Source organism: Perca fluviatilis, chromosome 17 (genome assembly GCF_010015445.1).
Source record: "Perca fluviatilis chromosome 17, GENO_Pfluv_1.0, whole genome shotgun sequence".
Classification (NCBI taxonomy): Eukaryota; Metazoa; Chordata; class Actinopteri; order Perciformes; family Percidae; genus Perca; species Perca fluviatilis.
In genome coordinates this window covers 35,477,992-35,495,041 of record NC_053128.1, presented here as the reverse complement: position 1 = coordinate 35,495,041, position 17,050 = coordinate 35,477,992, and the positions used below count along the sequence as shown (strand labels likewise).

General features: G+C 44.8%; 2 protein-coding genes across 3 annotated transcripts in view; both read right to left on the bottom strand.

Annotated features, from left to right (window-relative positions):
• LOC120545274 overlaps positions 1 to 17,050 on the bottom strand; it is a 347,924-nt gene that overhangs the window by 113,078 nt on the left and 217,796 nt on the right. The gene's annotated exons all lie outside the window — the stretch shown is intronic.
• On the bottom strand, positions 1,815 to 6,225 carry LOC120545316. Its single transcript, XM_039779565.1, has 2 exons — positions 6,153 to 6,225; positions 1,815 to 3,834 (listed from the first exon to the last, which is right to left on the bottom strand). Exon 2 carries the CDS (start codon positions 3,757 to 3,759, stop codon positions 3,106 to 3,108), a length of 654 nt encoding a protein of 217 aa, XP_039635499.1. The 5' UTR covers positions 3,760 to 3,834; positions 6,153 to 6,225; the 3' UTR covers positions 1,815 to 3,105.

Sequence of the window (17,050 nt, the reverse complement as noted above, 5' to 3'; positions counted from 1 at the left end):
TTGTAGCTTTTCTATCTGCATTGGCAGACAAAAACTCATGATAGACCTCTTCAAATTAAAGCACAGGGCCTCTTCAGTCATGAAATGATATATATATATATATATATATATATATATATATATATATATATATATAGCTTGTTTTATGATTCATGAGGAGTATACCGTTTTATTACATTAATAAATGGCACTTTTTTGTATTTAATGTGTCAACTCTCACTGATTATTGCTTACTCATTACTTGGCATTAGTAGTTTTAAGGAGTAGGAGTTGCTATACACATTCAGGGGAGAGCAAGGACGGGGGGTATTTGTGATCTTCTGTGGTGTGGTCTGGGCCAAAATGCCAGGGCCAATTTTTGGTCCCAGTCTGTCCCTGCTGCTACCTATAGCTGTACCTATAAAAATTCTAAAGGCGTGATGATTATGCAACAATATGTAGCCTACATGTTGTGCTGCTGTTTCATTATTGTTGTTAATAACAGTGTTATGTGCTGCTGCTGTTTTTATTATTTTTATTTTATTCACAGTTCAGTGTATTGCACAGTGGTTTGTGTCTCAGTAATGATCAGTGGTGGAATGTAACTAAGTACATGTACTCTAGTACCGTACTTGAGTCTTAATGTTGAGGTACTTGTACTTTTCTTGAGTCTTTCCATGTCAATTTCTACTTCTACTCTGCTACATTTCAGAGATAAATCTTGTACTTTTTACTCCACTACAGTCATCTGTTACAGCTTTAGTTACTAGTTACTTTAGTTACTAGTTACTTTACACATTAAGATTACTGCACACAGAACACATGTAGTTTATAAATCTGATGTTTGATTCTAAAGTAAACTAGCCGACAATATAACGGCTGCAAGTCAGCTGAGATGATGAGATCATTAAACACTAGTTGATTGACAATACATTTGTTTGATTTGTTTAAAAAAATGATACTTGCATACTTTTACTTAAGTAACATTTTCAATGCAGGACAGTATGGTATTAGTACTTTTACTTAAGTAAAAGATCTGAATACTTCTTCCACCACTGGTAGTGAAGTTGTGATTTTGCCTCAGTAAAACCAGGTGTTCTGCACTGATGCAGATGCTGCAGCCTACCTGTTGGTTTAGAAAGCTAAAAGTGATTACCAGCTTGCTGTTGAACTGTGAATCCAGGGAATTCTGCTGCTTTGCTGGTTAGTTACATTTTCATTGTAATTGTTTTGGTGCTGTGGTAGCAGAAGATAATATCTGGTATTCTTTCGACTTACTGTACATCTCTGTTAATGTTAGTTTTATGATGATATGATTTTTTTATTTTACCTATGTGGTGTGGTGGTAATTGGTGTGTGTGTGTGTGTGTGTGTGTGTCTAAATACATTTTTCCAGTAAAGTGCAAATGATTAATCACATAAAGAGCAGCCCAAGGGCCCCTGACCACCTTAATCCGCCCCTGTCAGTGGCACCAGATTAAGAAGATGTTTCCAAGTAAATGTTCCAAACAATGATCCAGGCAGCACATTCTCGTCTCCCTCCTTCATTTTACTGTCGAATGGTGGCTAGACCGGCTCCAGGTGAAAGGTCAATATGGAATGGATTAATCTATGTTATTCTTTTGAAAGCGTTATTTTTTCTCAGATGAATTAATCAAAATGAACGTGTTATTTTGACAGCCCTAATAAATATGAATTTATTTACAGCCTCAATACAATAATTCAGTCTCAGTCCAAGAGTCCAACAGTGAGTGAGATTTAATATCAAACCAGAATTCAACAGTCCAACATATCAAATATCATAAAATATTATTGTTCATCTGATTCAGTTACATAAAGTCCAGTTGGTAAAATAAATGATGAAACACAGTTAGTCAGCAGTTTCAGTGTGAACCAGTCTTTCTGTTCTCCCTGCTGCCTCTATCTTTGCATTACAGTGAAGTCTTTGAGTTCTTTCTTCATCTGATCAAAGTCATCAACGACCTCCTGACAGACATCAGCTGACTGGATGATGGACTTTCTGAACTCTTCATCCTCTTCAGGGGTCGCACTGACTCTGAAGACTTTCCCATTGAGCAATAACAGATCATCTATGAAACTCATCACTTTTACAGCTGCAGACAAAACTACTTCAATCCTTCCTCCAGTTCAGAAACTCGTGTCAGACTCCTCTGAAAAAAAGACAGACTCGGTTCTCATCATCACATTTCGGTATACTCGCCATTCCCGACCTGTCTTGCACCAGTGTGACATCATGGGAGCACCGTAACTGTTTATACTCCTGCGTGAAGGTCGCAACACTAGTTGCAGTTTTCTCCTGAACAGAGGGGGCGCTAATAAGGAAACGCTACCAACTTTGCTCTTTCTATGGACTAGAAGAAGAAGTAAAAAAGGTAAACAAGGGCAGAACTTGAAACAGCATTGACGTCAACGTCAACAGTGGCTGAGATGAGATTGGAGTCAATGGATGAGGAAGAACAGCTGCTTTTGAGCATGCTAGACAACTGCAGACATAAATATGGTGAGTTCAATATATTCGTGAAACCAATAAAAGAAGAGAAGCACTTTGAATACTTTAGAGTGTCTGCACAACGATTGGATGAGCTACTTGGTGGGATCAAGCCTTTCATTCACCATAAAAGACCTCCTCTTAACCCAGTAAGTAACCCATGCGACAGGTCGGGAACCGCGACTGTAAAGAGTCCTTTAGGTAAAGGTCAAGGGTGTGTCCATGCTCATGTGATGGGCCAGAGACATACTGCACAAGGTTAAAAGACTTACTGTACATATATTTAAAAAGTCAATAGTGAATCGATTGGAATAATTGTATATAATTAATAATTAATAATGACCCTATCAAACTTAAGAACAAGGAAGAATAGTTAATTAGAAAATGTATTGAGAAAACCGGTGTTAGAATAAGTGTGTGTGGGGGGGGATAAATGATTACACAGCAATTGTTTGTTTTGATTGTCACATATCATTATCACATATCATTTTAAAAGATAAAATTTCCAAATTATTAAAAGAACCAAAATTAAAAGGAGTTGCAATACCCACATTATATGAATAATAATATCAATCCATGGTAAAGTCAAGTTATGTTACTAATGTGTGTCGCTTCCTTTACTTTTCAGTGAGGTCTTTGAGTTCTTTCTTCATCTTTTCACAGTCATCAACCATCCTGCTACACAGATAATCCATTACTGGGATTTCTTTTCCTCTTTTATCTTCAGAAACTCGTCTCAGAATCCTCTGAAAGTCCTCCATGTCTGTCAGAGTCTTTTCAGCCTGAAGTTCAGCTGATCTTTCCTCCAACTTCTCACACGTCCTCTTTATTTCTTCCAGGTCCTTCTTCAGTGGTTCAACAATCTCCATGAACTCTTTCCCCAGTTCTTCTATTTTCTTTGCTCTTTCGATCTCTTTCATTGTTTTTGTTTCATTTACATTAAGAATAACACCTCCTCCTCCTGCTGTTGCTACTGCTCCTGCTGTTGCTGCTGCTAAACTCGCCTCCCCCTTGAGCGGAGCTGCAAGGACCAGGAGTCCCAGTCCTAGTGCTGCAGTAACATATCCTGCTATTCTTTCTCTATCTGTTCTCTCCTGCAACATTCTGTCTTCAGCAGTGATCTTCCTTAACTCTCTAACAATCTGTGTCATCCTGTATTCACTGCTGTCAAACTCTCTGAGGAATGAAGCGGCAAGTTCTTTGAGTTTGTTTATTAATTCAGACAGATCAGGAGGTTCTTCCCTGCCCCCTCTTATTGGTTTTGAAGCCATCTCCAGGCCTCCTGGTCCTCCTGAAGTGTTGAGATCTCCTCTTCAGAGTGATGAAGAAGCTGACTTTAAATCAAACTGTGGAGACAGGAAGAGACACACATCATCAGAATAAAAAACACACACACACACACACACACACACACACACACACACACACACACACACACACACACACACACAACCCCAGGTGTTTCCTCCCAGCTCCACTCTGCAGCAGCTGGGAGGAGAACTAGACTCCCCTTAGATTTCTGACATTTAAAAACTCTCTATTCCTTTCAGATTAAAAGAAAACTCTGAGTTAGAGCAGCAGAGGAAACTAACCTCAGCCAACATCAACAATAACACTGATCTGATATTCTATATGTTTAATATTTAACTTTGGACTCCTGGACTGAGATCCTGGTTCATCCAGAGAGAGGAAAGGTAGTATTTATCTTACAGTCTCAGTAAAGTCTTAAATATGTAACACGGTTCATATATAATCCTAGTTTCACGTATACACAGCCTGTACGACACGGAGAAAGCAGCCCAACTGGAACTGCTGCAAGGTGCAAACGCTGTCTCATTAACCGGTGATCACTGGACGTCTGAGTAATCAACATTATTTAGGAGCTACTAAACACTATGTTGACTCTGGTAAGGATAGAGATTTCTAGTGTTTCGGTTAGGTACTTGGAGGAATTGCGCAATAATGACATATTCACACAGTTTTCTTTTGTTTACAGTAAATAAATAATAAACATATACAAATCTTGAAGTCAGGTTCATAAAGTAACTCTCTTTGCATTCATTTGATTCACAATCAAGATACACTGGTAAGGATTGCGTTCCATTGTTAATATGTACTTGAAAACTGTTCTGAAATGCAAAATCCTAGAATTTTAATCACTAGTGCAATGCCTGTGTGAAACGGGCGATTACTTGGCCTGTCGTATTGCTGCTTGTAGAATTCATCAAAACCACATTGTAACCCAAAATGACTTACAGAAGGACCCCATACCACTTAATATGCAACTCCACTGTATACCCTACTACTGAATTATAGTGTAGGCTACGTCCACACAGTGGTGGAGGAAGTACTGAATGTCAGTACTTAATTAAAAGTACAAATAACCAGAGATATATTTACTTTAGTAAAAGTAGAAGTACAACAATGACAACCCTACTTAAGTAAAAATAAAAAGTACGTTATTTTAAATGTACTTTAAGTATTAAAAGTAAAAGTACTTGCATAACGATTTATTCTCTTAATGTCTATATTCTAATAATAATAATAATAAAAAACAACTAGTATGAGCTGTGGCATTTTAATTAAGTTAGTTTTAGGTTAATGTAATTGTGCTTACCATCTGTGGCTCAGTTTACATTCTGACTTACAATTTTGGTTATCTATCAGGGTGATCTGCATGAAGCTCGACTTTGTATTATTTCCCACGGGACAGTGAATGCTGCACACATTTATCTAGCGAGAACACAGGCTTGGACAACAAGTACCTGGCTTCACACCGGAGGAGGACCGGGAGTGTTTTAATATAAATATACGGGTGGTATATTATGTGAACGGATGCTTCACATATAACCGATCAGAGTACCAGGAGCAGCAGCAGTAACCAGAGCAGCGGTAGTACCGGGAGCGGTACCCGCCTGGCCAATAAACGCTATTGAAGGGCGGGTCATGGCGTGGCCATAGTGGGATTCTTAATATTGCGAGCGGCACCAGGAGCTGGACGGCCGCTGCTGAAGGCTTCCCTGCGGACTGCAAATGTGTGACGGTCAGGAAGACGTTTTGGCTGCGGGGGAAAACTGATCAGAAAATGTAACGGAACGTTGCAGAAATGTAGTGGAGTAGAAAGTATAGATAATTGCTGCAAAATGTAACGAAGTAAAAGTCAAAAGTATGCACTATTGATTGTACTTAAGTAAAGTATAGATACGTGAAAAATTTACTTAAGTAGAGTAACGAAGTATTTGTACTTCCTTACATTCCACCACTGCGTCTACATCAGAGGAAGATGTTGTACTACTATATTTACCTGACAAAGAACGCTGCAGATTCAGAATGTCATCACAAAATATCACAATAAAAATGTGGAGTAATCAGACATTAGCGTCATGGACTCATGGCAGTGTGCTATCCACCTGGACTTTTATGAGAGCTAAACAGCACCTATCTGGTTCATCAACCACCAGAACCAGACCGGGTGTGTGTGTGTGCAGAGAGAGAAAGAGGGAGAGAGAGAGAGAGAGAGAGAGAGAGACAGTATTGTGATCGTCTACAGACTACAACACCTCAGGGACCTTCTACACACTGTCCTGAGATAACTTGTTATGATTTGACACTATAAATAAAATGTAATTGAATTGTGTGTGTTTGTGTGTGTTTTTGTTCTTACCTGTGTGTCTATAAGCTGTGTGAGGCGGTGCAGGTGAAGCAGCAACTGAGCACGCTAAGTCTGTCTCTTAGCTTAAAGTCCTCTGAGTCGTTTCTCTGAAATCACATTTCAATGAGCCAAATCTGATTGGCAGTAAGGTTTAGTGGAGACATGGGAAGTCCCACAGCTGACTGGCTCTGTGCCATCATACCAGTCCGACTGCCTTCGAAGGGTACATTCAGTTCAGGGTATGACAGCAGCACAGGTATGATTATTGATGTGGACATACTGTAACAGGTAGATGCTCAATCTAGGAACTAGTTCTGTGTTTGTCACAAGGTTCACCCAGGTATGCCAGCTGGGTGGCATACCTGGGAGAGGGTGTCACTAAAGGCCCAAAAGTGAAAGTGATAATTGACGCCTCATCTGATGCTTCTATGACGCGCTGCAGGCATTAGTGTTATGGTTGTATGTTTCTGGATGTTCTGTTTCCTGTTTTATTTTGAAGTCTCTGGTTTTCTGTCTTGTCTTGTCTATTTTACTTCCAGTGTTTTCCCTCCCTTGTGATTGCCCTAATGTGTTTCACCTGTTTCCCAGCCTTGTGTCACCTTTGTCTTGTTAGTCCTCGTTATCCTGTGTATTTAGTCTCTGTGTTTTCCTTTGTGTCTTGTGGGAGAATTACCTCTGTTTAGTAGGTCTGTGTGTAGCATGTGTTGCTGCTTAATGGTTTTGTCTGGAACTATATCTTGTAAGTTTTTTGCTCTGCCAGTCGCCTGGACACTCTTTGTTGTAAGTTTTTCGTTGTTAATGAATTCTGAGCTGCGTTTGGGTCCAAGCCTCACCTCTTTATCCACCTGAGGATCGTGACAGAATGCTCCCACCACTAATGGGCCCAGCAGTGTTCGAGCCTCTCCTTCACCCTATGGACTCTGATGGTGAGCTTATGATTAAATTGTATTGCTCCCTGCATGAGGAGGATCCCGCCTATGCTAGGCACCTTATGGAGGTGCGCTGGCAGGCTACTGAGCGAGAGTTTGGCTTCCCTGTCTCCAAGCCTGGTGGGCTTTCCGAGCCTCATGTGCAGCAGGCAACCAGCCTACCTGTTTCCAAGCCTGTTTGTCCTCCAGAGTGTCTTCAGGTGACGTACAGCCCTTCAGAACCTGACGTGCAGGCAACCAGAGCCTCAGTGGACCCGGCCAGCCCCTTTGTCTGCTTCTCCAAGTCAAGACGAGTTTCAACCTGGAGGAGAGCCAGAGACCTCTATGACCTTATTCAAGTATTTTGCTTTGTGTGCTAGACGGACTAAGGAGGCCAAAGCCTGTAGCTTTCAAGCTGGAAATCACCAGTCCAGTTTGACTTCCTGCAGCTCCTCTGAACTTTTCTGTTTGCTCAACTGAGATCTGTGTAGCAGGCACCCCCTTCAACAGGCAGTCCTTTTAGGGTACTCGCCTGGCTATTTTTACTGGGAACCGCGGAGGACGCAGGAGAGGGCATGGTCAAGATGGGTACCGACACCATGCACAACCTCCCTTCAGCCCAGAGTCCTCACTGTCCAGCGGTCCTGAGCCCGTGCTGTCCAGTGAGCCATAGCCTGAGCTGACCTGTTTACCTGAGCCTGAGCTGTCCACTGTTCCAGAACCTCCACTGACGTGCAACCACCAGGAACCCCCGCTGATGTCCAGCCGCCCAGAGTCTGCGTCGCCCGACCTCATAAGCCTGGCTCACACTACAGGAGTTTTAGAATCCTAACTGATTTTGAAATCTGGTTGCAGCACACACTTGAGGAGAATCTTTATAGATTTTCTTCCCTCAAATCTTAAACATCCTCACACTACAAGATTTTTAAAATAGTGGGGCATCACACACTACAAGATCTTCTTAAGATTATCTTGCCAGATTTAGCACCTCACGTGACGCGATCTCACGGGGGAGCGCATGTAAACAAAATGGATACACGGCAACTTGCTGTAGTAATACTTATTCTTTGTACCAATAAAAAACAAAAGAAAATTAAAGCTGCGAGCAGCGATGGACGGGCCCTGGCGCCTCTGCGCACGTCAGGGTTACCGGCGGACGCCGCTCCTTGCGACCGTGCACTCAGACGCCACAAATCGTTAACAATGAAAAGGGAACTCCCCGCCGAGTTCAACGATACCTCACACAAGACTCTACGTCATACGGTTCATTAGCTGTGAAAGGGGGCGTGGCTTAACCATAGGGGGCGGGTCAAACCATCACCAATAGAAAAAAAAGTCTCAGCTGAGTTCAATGATACCTCACATAAGACTCTACCTTAAACAGGTCACCAGTTATGAAAGGGGGCGTGGCTAAAGCTTAGGGGACTGGTCAAACCATCACCAATGAAGAATGAAGTCTCTGCTGAGTTCATTGATACCTCACATAGGGGTATACCTTAGTCTTGCAATAAAATTAAAATGTATGAAAGGGGGCGTGGCTTGAACATAGGGGGCGGGTCTGCTAAGATCAATGACACCTCACACAAGCCCCTCACTAAACGGTTCAAATGTTATGAAAGGGGGCGTGGCCTGAGTAAGTGGGCGTGGTCATATTATAAGGGGCCGGCTCAGTATCACATGTAGACCACACATTCTAAGTTTCATGTAAATCGGATGATGTTTGTCATATAAGGCGCATTTCCTGTGGCGTAGCGGGCGCTATGACCAAAGTCAATTTTGGCCTGTAGGTGTCCTCAGGCCTGGACCCTTGTCCATCGTGAGAAATTTCGAGACGAATCGACAACGTACACTCAAGTTACAACAACTTCTTTGTTCATCGCAAAATACTCAAAATGGCCGCCACGCCCACACCGTCTGACGAAAAGTTTTTCTTTTAATAACTTTTCATTGTTAAGGTGTTGGGATGGTCCAGACCAAGTTTGAAGTCCATCGGATGAAATCTCTAGGAGGAGTTTGTTAAAGTATAGCACCTTGACTTTTAGGCCTACTTCCTGTTGCCACTAGGGGGCGCTATGACTTTAAGTAAATATCGGCCTTTATTTGTCCTCAGGGTTGGACTCTTATGAATCCTGAAACGTTTCGAGGTAATCGGACAACGTACACTCAAGTTACACCCACTTCCTGTTTCGGCGGCAAAACGCACAAAATGGCCGCCCTGCCACGGCCACGCCCTATCACAAAAAGTTTTTCTTTTAACAACTTTTCATCTTTAACGTCTTAAGATGGCACAGACCGAGTTTGAAGTTGATCGGATGAAATCTCTAGGAGGAGTTCGTTAAAGTACGACATGTGGAAATGGCCAAAATCGCACTAATTTCGAACATTGAAATCAAAATGGCAAACTTCCTGTTGGCTTTAGGGCAGCGGTTCTCAAAGTGTGGGGCGCACCCCACTTGTGGGGAATAGAGACGTGACAGGTGGGGCGCACCAAACGGGAGGAAATTTTCCTTTTTATGACTTTATATCCAGACGTCCCAACTGTCCCTGAAGTTCCGGGAGTCTCCCGCATATTGATAGCGGCTCCTTGACACCGGCAAATGAGATCCAATCTCCCGGAATCTAGAGCAAGACCGCGCACTAGACTAGAGAGTGACTGCGCGCGCGCGCATGTGTGTGTCAGGGTACCCGCGGGGTCTTAAAAGCATTGAAAAAGTCTTAAATTAAGATAATCTCAAATTAAGGCCTTGAAAGTTTTTAATTTGGTATACAAAGTCTTGGATTTCGTTACAAAGGTGTTATATTGTTTGCCTTTCCTAGGATTAAGTTCATAAAATGAACTGTTACTAATGTAGGCTAATTGAAAACTGACCGGTGCCCGTCTCTGGACGCACCGGAGGACCGAGACCCAAAGGAAACACGCCTCTCTGATCGGTACTGGGGGTTAGCGGTTAAACTGAGCAGAGGATGCGCAGATGTGTCGGGTGTGTCGAGCCTGGCTGGCCACTCGGCACCTTCGTGACAAGCTAACAGGCTAACGGCTTATTAGCTAGCCAAACACCGAGCAGCTCCATTCATCTGCTCGGTGCGTCTTATAACCAACGGAGCGAGCAGCCGCCGGACTCTGTTGATCCGTGCAGGACTTCACTGTGAGCGGACTGTTTAGAGACCATGTGACTACAGGTAAAGGTAAAGGTTAGCTGCTACTGTAGCAGAGCTGCAAGGAAACGCTGAACTGAGCTGTGTTTTCAGTATTAAACACAGCTGCAGCTATTCATGCACTACTGTTGGTGGTGATTTACAGACAGAGGTGGAAGACTTATTCAGATCGTGTATTGCCGTAAAAGTAGAAAAAAACAGTGTTGTAGAGGTACAAATTACTTGTCAGTTACAAGTAATAGTACAAAAGTATTATCAAAATATACAGTACTTTACCTATAGTACCAAAATTAAAGTGCTCATTATGCAGTGTAATATATCTTATATAATTGGATTATATTATTATGCCACATCATATCTCTGTGAGATGTGCTTTTCAGCTGTTACTTCACTGAAAACAAAGTACAGATCTCAGCATGACTTGAGAGTGGCAGTATCAAGCCTGCAACCCCCAGGCTCATTGCAGCCACTAATGCAGGGATAAATAGACCTGTCTTGCCAAATTAATTTCTCTTCTTTTTTTAACAGATTGCAAAGTGGCTCTTTTATTTCAATTTTTTTAACTTGATACAAATTTTGACACAGCTGCACTTTTATTTTCTTTATTTTTGAACTTGCTGTTATTTAATGTAGATCATTAGTTTGTATTTAGATACAACTAGTTACTATACTGATACGACGTGTTACGTGTTACTATACTTAGTATACTTACTACTACTAAGCTTGTGGCGTATTTCATTAGCATTGTGTTGAGGCGATGGGCGCAGGTGGGGCTTTAAAAATTCCCCTTTGTCCAAAGTGGGAAAGACCTAAAAAGTTTGAGAACCACTGGTTTAGGGTATGGCTCTAATGAAGTTTTTTGTACATCTTGACATGCTACATATGTGTACCAAGTTTCTCAGGCTCAATTTTCTTAACTTTCTAGGGGGCGCTCGCGAGCCACTTTTGTGCGCCTATTCCCGAAACCCTTAAAATACGTAAATTTTCACCAGACTTGATGCGACCGCCAAATTTGTTTTTTAAATATGTTAAGCCCCTCAAAAAGGCAATTCATTTGACGGGAAAAAAATAATTCCTTCAGTTTCAATAGGGCCTTCGCCGCTGTCAGCGCTCGGGCCCTAATGAAACGAGCGTGGACGAGAAAATGGTTGGGGAGACGGGATCCCCATGGATGGTCTGTTCTTCAGCATGTAGCAGATGATCATTGACCTAGATCTAATGTTTACATCTGCTAGCTAGTGCGCTAGCTACTTTGTCCACTCCCCCGGTAGGTCCAGATCTGAAGCGATCTCTCCCCAGCTCTTCTCTTTATCATTCCCATTATGAGACTCTTATGAGACACATCGGCCCCGATGTGTCTGTGAGCAGATCTGGAAGTGCAAGATTGAATCTGTGAACGCCTCACATTACCAGATAATCTGCGGCGAACATCAGCACCAATCGAGGTCCTCGACAAGATTTTTTCTCAGATTCTCAGGAGGGGTAAATAGGGCATAAATCGGCCTAAATCACTTGTACTGTGAGCCAGGCATTAGAGTCTACGTCGCCCGACCTCCCAGAGTCTACGTCGCCTGACCTCCGAGGGTCTACGTTGCCTGACCTCCCAGAGTCTACGTCGCCTGACCTCTGAGAGTCTACGTCGCCTGACCTCTGAGAGTCTACGTCGCCTGACCTCTGAGAGTCTACGTCGCCTGACCTCTGAGAGTCTACGTCGCCCGACCTCCCAAAGTCTACGTCGCCCGACCTCCCAGAGTCTACGTCAGAGTCTACGTCGCCCGACCTCCCAGAGTCTACGTCGCCTGACCTCTGAGAGTCTACGTCCCCGACCTCCCAAAGTCTACGTCGCCCGACCTCCCAAAAACTACGTCGCCCGACCTCCCAGAGTCTACGTCCAGAGTTCACGTCGCCCGACCTCCCAGAGTCTACATCGCCCGACCTCCCAGATGAGCTACGCCAGAGTTTACGTCGCCTGACCTCCCAGAGTCTACGCCGACCTCCCAGAGTCTACATCGCCCGACCTCCCAGAGTCTACGGCCAGAGTCTACGTCGCCCGACCTCCCAAAGTCTTACGCGTCCGACCTCCCAGAGTCTACGTCAGAGTCTACGTCGCCCGACCTCCCAGAGTCTACGTCGCCTGACCTCTGAGAGTCTACGTCGCCCGACCTCCCAAAGTCTACGTCGCCCGACCTCCCAAAGTCTACGTCGCCCGACCTCCCAGAGTCTACGTCAGAGTCTACGTCGCCCAACCTCCCAGAGTCTACATCGCCCGACCTCCCAGATGAGTCTACGTCAGAGTCTACGTCGCCCGACCTCCCAGAGTCTACGTCGCCCGACCTCCCAGAGTCTACATCGCCCGACCTCCCAGAGTCTACGTCAGAGTCTACGTCGCCCGACCTCCCAAAGCTTACGTTGCCCGACCTCCCAGAGTGTCTAGCCAGAGTCTACGTCGCCCGACCTCCCAGAGTCTACATCGCCCGACCTCCCAGATGAGTCTACGTCGCCTGACCTCCCAGAGTCTACGTCGCCCGACCTCCCAGAGTCTACATCGCCCGACCTCCCAGATGAGTCTACGTCGCCTGACCTCTGAGAGTCTACGTCGCCTGACCTCTGAGAGTCTACGTCGCCCGACCTCCCAAAGTCTACGTCGCCCGACCTCCCAAAGTCTACATCGCCCGACCTCCCAGAGTCTACGTCAGAGTCTACGTCGCCCGACCTCCCAGAGTCTACATCGCCCGACCTCCCAGATGAGTCTACGTCAGAGTCTACGTCGCCCGACCTCCCAGAGTCTACGTCGCCCGACCTCCCAGAGTCTACATCGCCCGACCTCCCAGAGTCTACGTCAGAGTCTACGTCGCCCGACCTCCCAAAGTCTACGTTGCCCGACCTCCCAGAGTCTACGTCAGAGTCTACGTCGCCCGACCTCCCAGAGTCTACATTGCCCGACCTCCCAGATGAGTCTACGTCGCCCGACCTCCCAGAGTCTACGTCGCCCGACCTCCCAGAGTCTACATCGCCCGACCTCCCAGATGAGTCTACGTCGCCTGACCTCCCAGAGTCTACATCGCCCGACCTCCCAGATGAGTCTACGTCGCCTGACCTCCCAGAGTCTAGCGCCCCGACCTCCCAGATGAGCTTACGCCGCCTGACCTCCCAGAGCTACGTCGCCCGACCTCCCAGATGAGTCCACGTCGCCTGACCTCCCAGAGTCTACGTCGCCCGACCTCCCAGATGAGTCTACGTCGCCTGACCTCCCAGAGTCTACGTCGCCCGACCTCCCAGATGAGTCTACGTCGCCCGACCTCTGAGAGGTGACCTCTCCGGTGCCCCAGAGACTTTGTAGGTGGTCCGGCCGACTCCTGCCCCCCGTGTTTTATCGGCGTTCCAGGCCGACTCCTGTTCCTGTTACCTTGTTGGCAGACACTGGCCCTGCTGACCCGTCGCCTGCCCGGCCCTCAGAGGGGTTCAGCCATCGCCGCCGGCCGCCAGAGGTGTATCTCCTTTTTCACTATAAAGTCGCTGAAAGCGAGTGCTTTTTCCTGTCGGCTCTCTGCAGCGGGCGGGGCTGCTGCTCCGTTCCCCCCACGACTGACACACACACACAAACACACACACACACACACACAGTGGATGCAGGAAAAACCAGAGATGAGAAATACACGATGACCTAAATTGATGACCTAAATTGAGGACCGCTACGCTCGTTATTGTAAGTTCAATGATAAGTTAAAGGCCAATATGAACTTTGTCAAAACGTATGAATGTGTGTCCCGGCCCAGGATAGGTTAGGAAATGAACTAACAAAGTAAAGATAAACAAGCCACTGACACATATGTTCAAATTTGATTCATTCAATAAATTATTATTGTTTGTCTTAAATCCACCAGCCATTATCATATTATACCAACATTTGCAGCATCCTGAGCCTTTTTGGTGTTGTACGTTCCTGTCCTTGTACTGCTGCTACATCCAAAGGAACCATGAGTGTCCTTTAGGTTAAACATTTGAAATAATATAAACAATATGATATTCAATTTTGACTGCTGTCTTAAATAACTACATAACAAAATACTTGTACTTTTACTTGAGTAATACATTTTAAAAGAAACTACTTACTTGCAATACTTTAAGGGGTGATAGAATGCAAAACCGATTTTGCCCTGTCATAGTTGATAACTGTCATAGTTTGTTGAGTATATAGGACATACATAGAACCTCAAAAATCCCAATTGACCCCTCTTTCCTCTGCAAATCTCACAATTTGAAACTGCTGCTGAAAACAAATCTCAACAAAGCTAAAAGTTGACGTCAACTTCTCAAGTCCTCATTTGGCTCTAGTCTTTGTCACGCCCCAACATTTACATAGGCTACTCAACTGACCTGAGGTCAGCCAGCCCGGTCTTATGGCAGTTCGTTATATAGTTACATTCAGGGGCGGATCTAGAAAATTTTTTATGGGGTGGCGAGAGGGGGGCAGGAATTTTTGAGGGCTGGCAACATATGTCAGACATATATTTACTGAATTGAATCAGTTATCACAGTTTGATGAGAAATAGTATGTACACACTACAAAAGGGCACAGGCTGCCATTTACAAACTCATGCAGACAACCTTCATCTCATGCAATCAGTGTCCTGCATTTGAGGTTTCATTTGAAACAGTTCATATTAGGAATAAGTGACCATACAATGTGATCACACTTAAAAGGAGATAGAAGTATGATAGAAGTAAGGGGCATTATCACAGGACAGGCATTAACGTAAGACCCAGGTGATGAGAGGCAGATGTGTGAGAGGGGAAGCAAACAGTTTTTGACTGTCAGAGAGGCAGCATTGCAGGCAGCATTTGTACAAGATGAGGAACATCAGCTCATTGATTAGTTCTAACCATCAGACTGTGTTAACACACACTAACATTTTAGCCTGGGAGAGTATTTTAAGGTTCATTTGTTTATTTTTTTTTATTTACATATATTTTTTATTTTTTATATTTAATCTGAGCAATAAATCTAAAATACATTCTACACAAAATATAAAAACTCATCTCCCCATCTCATCACACTTTCACACTGACAACTTTCCCTAATTATTCATATTTAAGCTTTGTCATTTGTTGTTCTTATTCATATCTAACTTAGTATACTATGCATCAACAGTTTCCATACCGTGTGGACCAGCTTGACTGGAGATGGTTGGTGATGGCCCCCCCAGGCCCTCTCCTTTCACTCTCTCTGTCTGAGCCCTGCACCTTCTCTTGTCTCTCGCTCTCCCTCCATATCTTCTCTTTCTCCCTCCTCCTCTTGGTGATGCTCTCCCTCCATATCTTCTCTTTCTCCCTCCTCCTCTTGGTGATGCTCTCCCTCCATATCTTCACTTTCTCCCTCCTCCTCTCGGTGATGCTCTCCCTCCATATCTTCACTTTCTCCCTCCTCCTCTTGGTGATGCTCTCCCTCCATATCTTCACCGCTGTGATGTTCTCCCACCTCCTCCTGTCCCTGGTCGCCTTGGCCTTGTATTCTGTCTCTGTCACGTTTCTGTTGCCATTTTCTCTCTCCTTCCACCTCTTCTCTCTCTCCTTCCACCTCTTTTCTCTCTCCTTCCACCTCTTCTCTCTCTCCTTCCACCTCTTTTCACTCTCCTTCCACCTCATCTTCTCCGTCTACCTTGCTCACTTGTTCGTTTTTGTTTTCTCTCGCCTTTCTCTTTGGAGACAAAAACTGAATATGCTACCTTTCCTCTTCATTTCTGTAAGATTCAAAGTAACGATGTTTTCCTCGACAGACGTTGAATCAATATTAGCTTTTGTAGCCTACTTTACACAGAACAAACGTCAGACCCAGTACATTGTATAGATGGCGAAATAACGTTCTTCAACCTGATTTTTATCATCTCAAAATCAGCATCGCAACTATGCTAGCACTGTGCTTTCGTTATAATTTCATTTCTTGATAGCTGTTAATCCGTTTGACCTCTTTCCTCCTGTGTCTCCATTCATCCAGACTCCTAGCTCCCTCGCTTCACGCCACTCAGTTTTCCAAACAAAACAGGCTCTCTCCGCTCTGGCGTCATCTTATGCTGCATTCACTGCAGTCGGACATTGGAGACGCACGCTCGTAAATTGTCAAATTGGCCATAACTTTTACCGTAATTCCTTGCTGCCAACTGGGGTGGCAGCAGGGGTGGCAAGGCTTTCTTTTAGGGTGGCATTTGCCGCCCTATGCCACCCCAGTAGATCCGCCCCTGGTTACATTATTTAATCTATTAAGTCGTGGACAGGACATGTAAGTGGCATTTCTTTCGTGTGGCGATTACGAAATTGAAAGCAATACATTTTAATGTGAAGCATATTTCTTGATCCCAGCACGCTGACGGTAGCGAGTAGTTGATAAGGCGAAAGTCCGCGTAGGGAGGTTGGTTGGGGTGGTGGATGGGCCAGAAAACACAGGACTTTCACCCCGGAGACCGGGGATCGCGTCCCACGTGTGGCAGTTCCTTTTGTCGGCATGTCCCGCTTGTGACGGTTCCTTTCCCTGTTCTTCTTTTTTCCTAACCACAACCGTCCCGTTATTGTGGCGTTTCATTTCCCCGTTGCTTTGTGCCCCTGCGCCCGGGGATCGCGTCCCGCGAGTGGCGGCCCGTCCCGTTGTTGTGGCCGGCGTGTGGTGCCTCATTTCCCCGTTGTTGCGTCCCCCAGCGTAGGTTTGAAAAGCGTGACCTGTACACGTTCAAAAGTCGTTGCGTGTACTCGTGAACAATGTTTATTTTTAGGAAACGTCTGATGAGCTCGCTATTCCCCTCCCTCCGTTACCTATAACCTGCCTACGTAAACACGTACTATGTATTGCTAGCT

Coding starts and splice junctions, on each gene's coding strand:
- LOC120545316 (XM_039779565.1), bottom strand. CDS start 3,759: ATGGCTTCAAAACCAATAAGAGGGGGCAGGGAAGAACCTCCTGATCTG.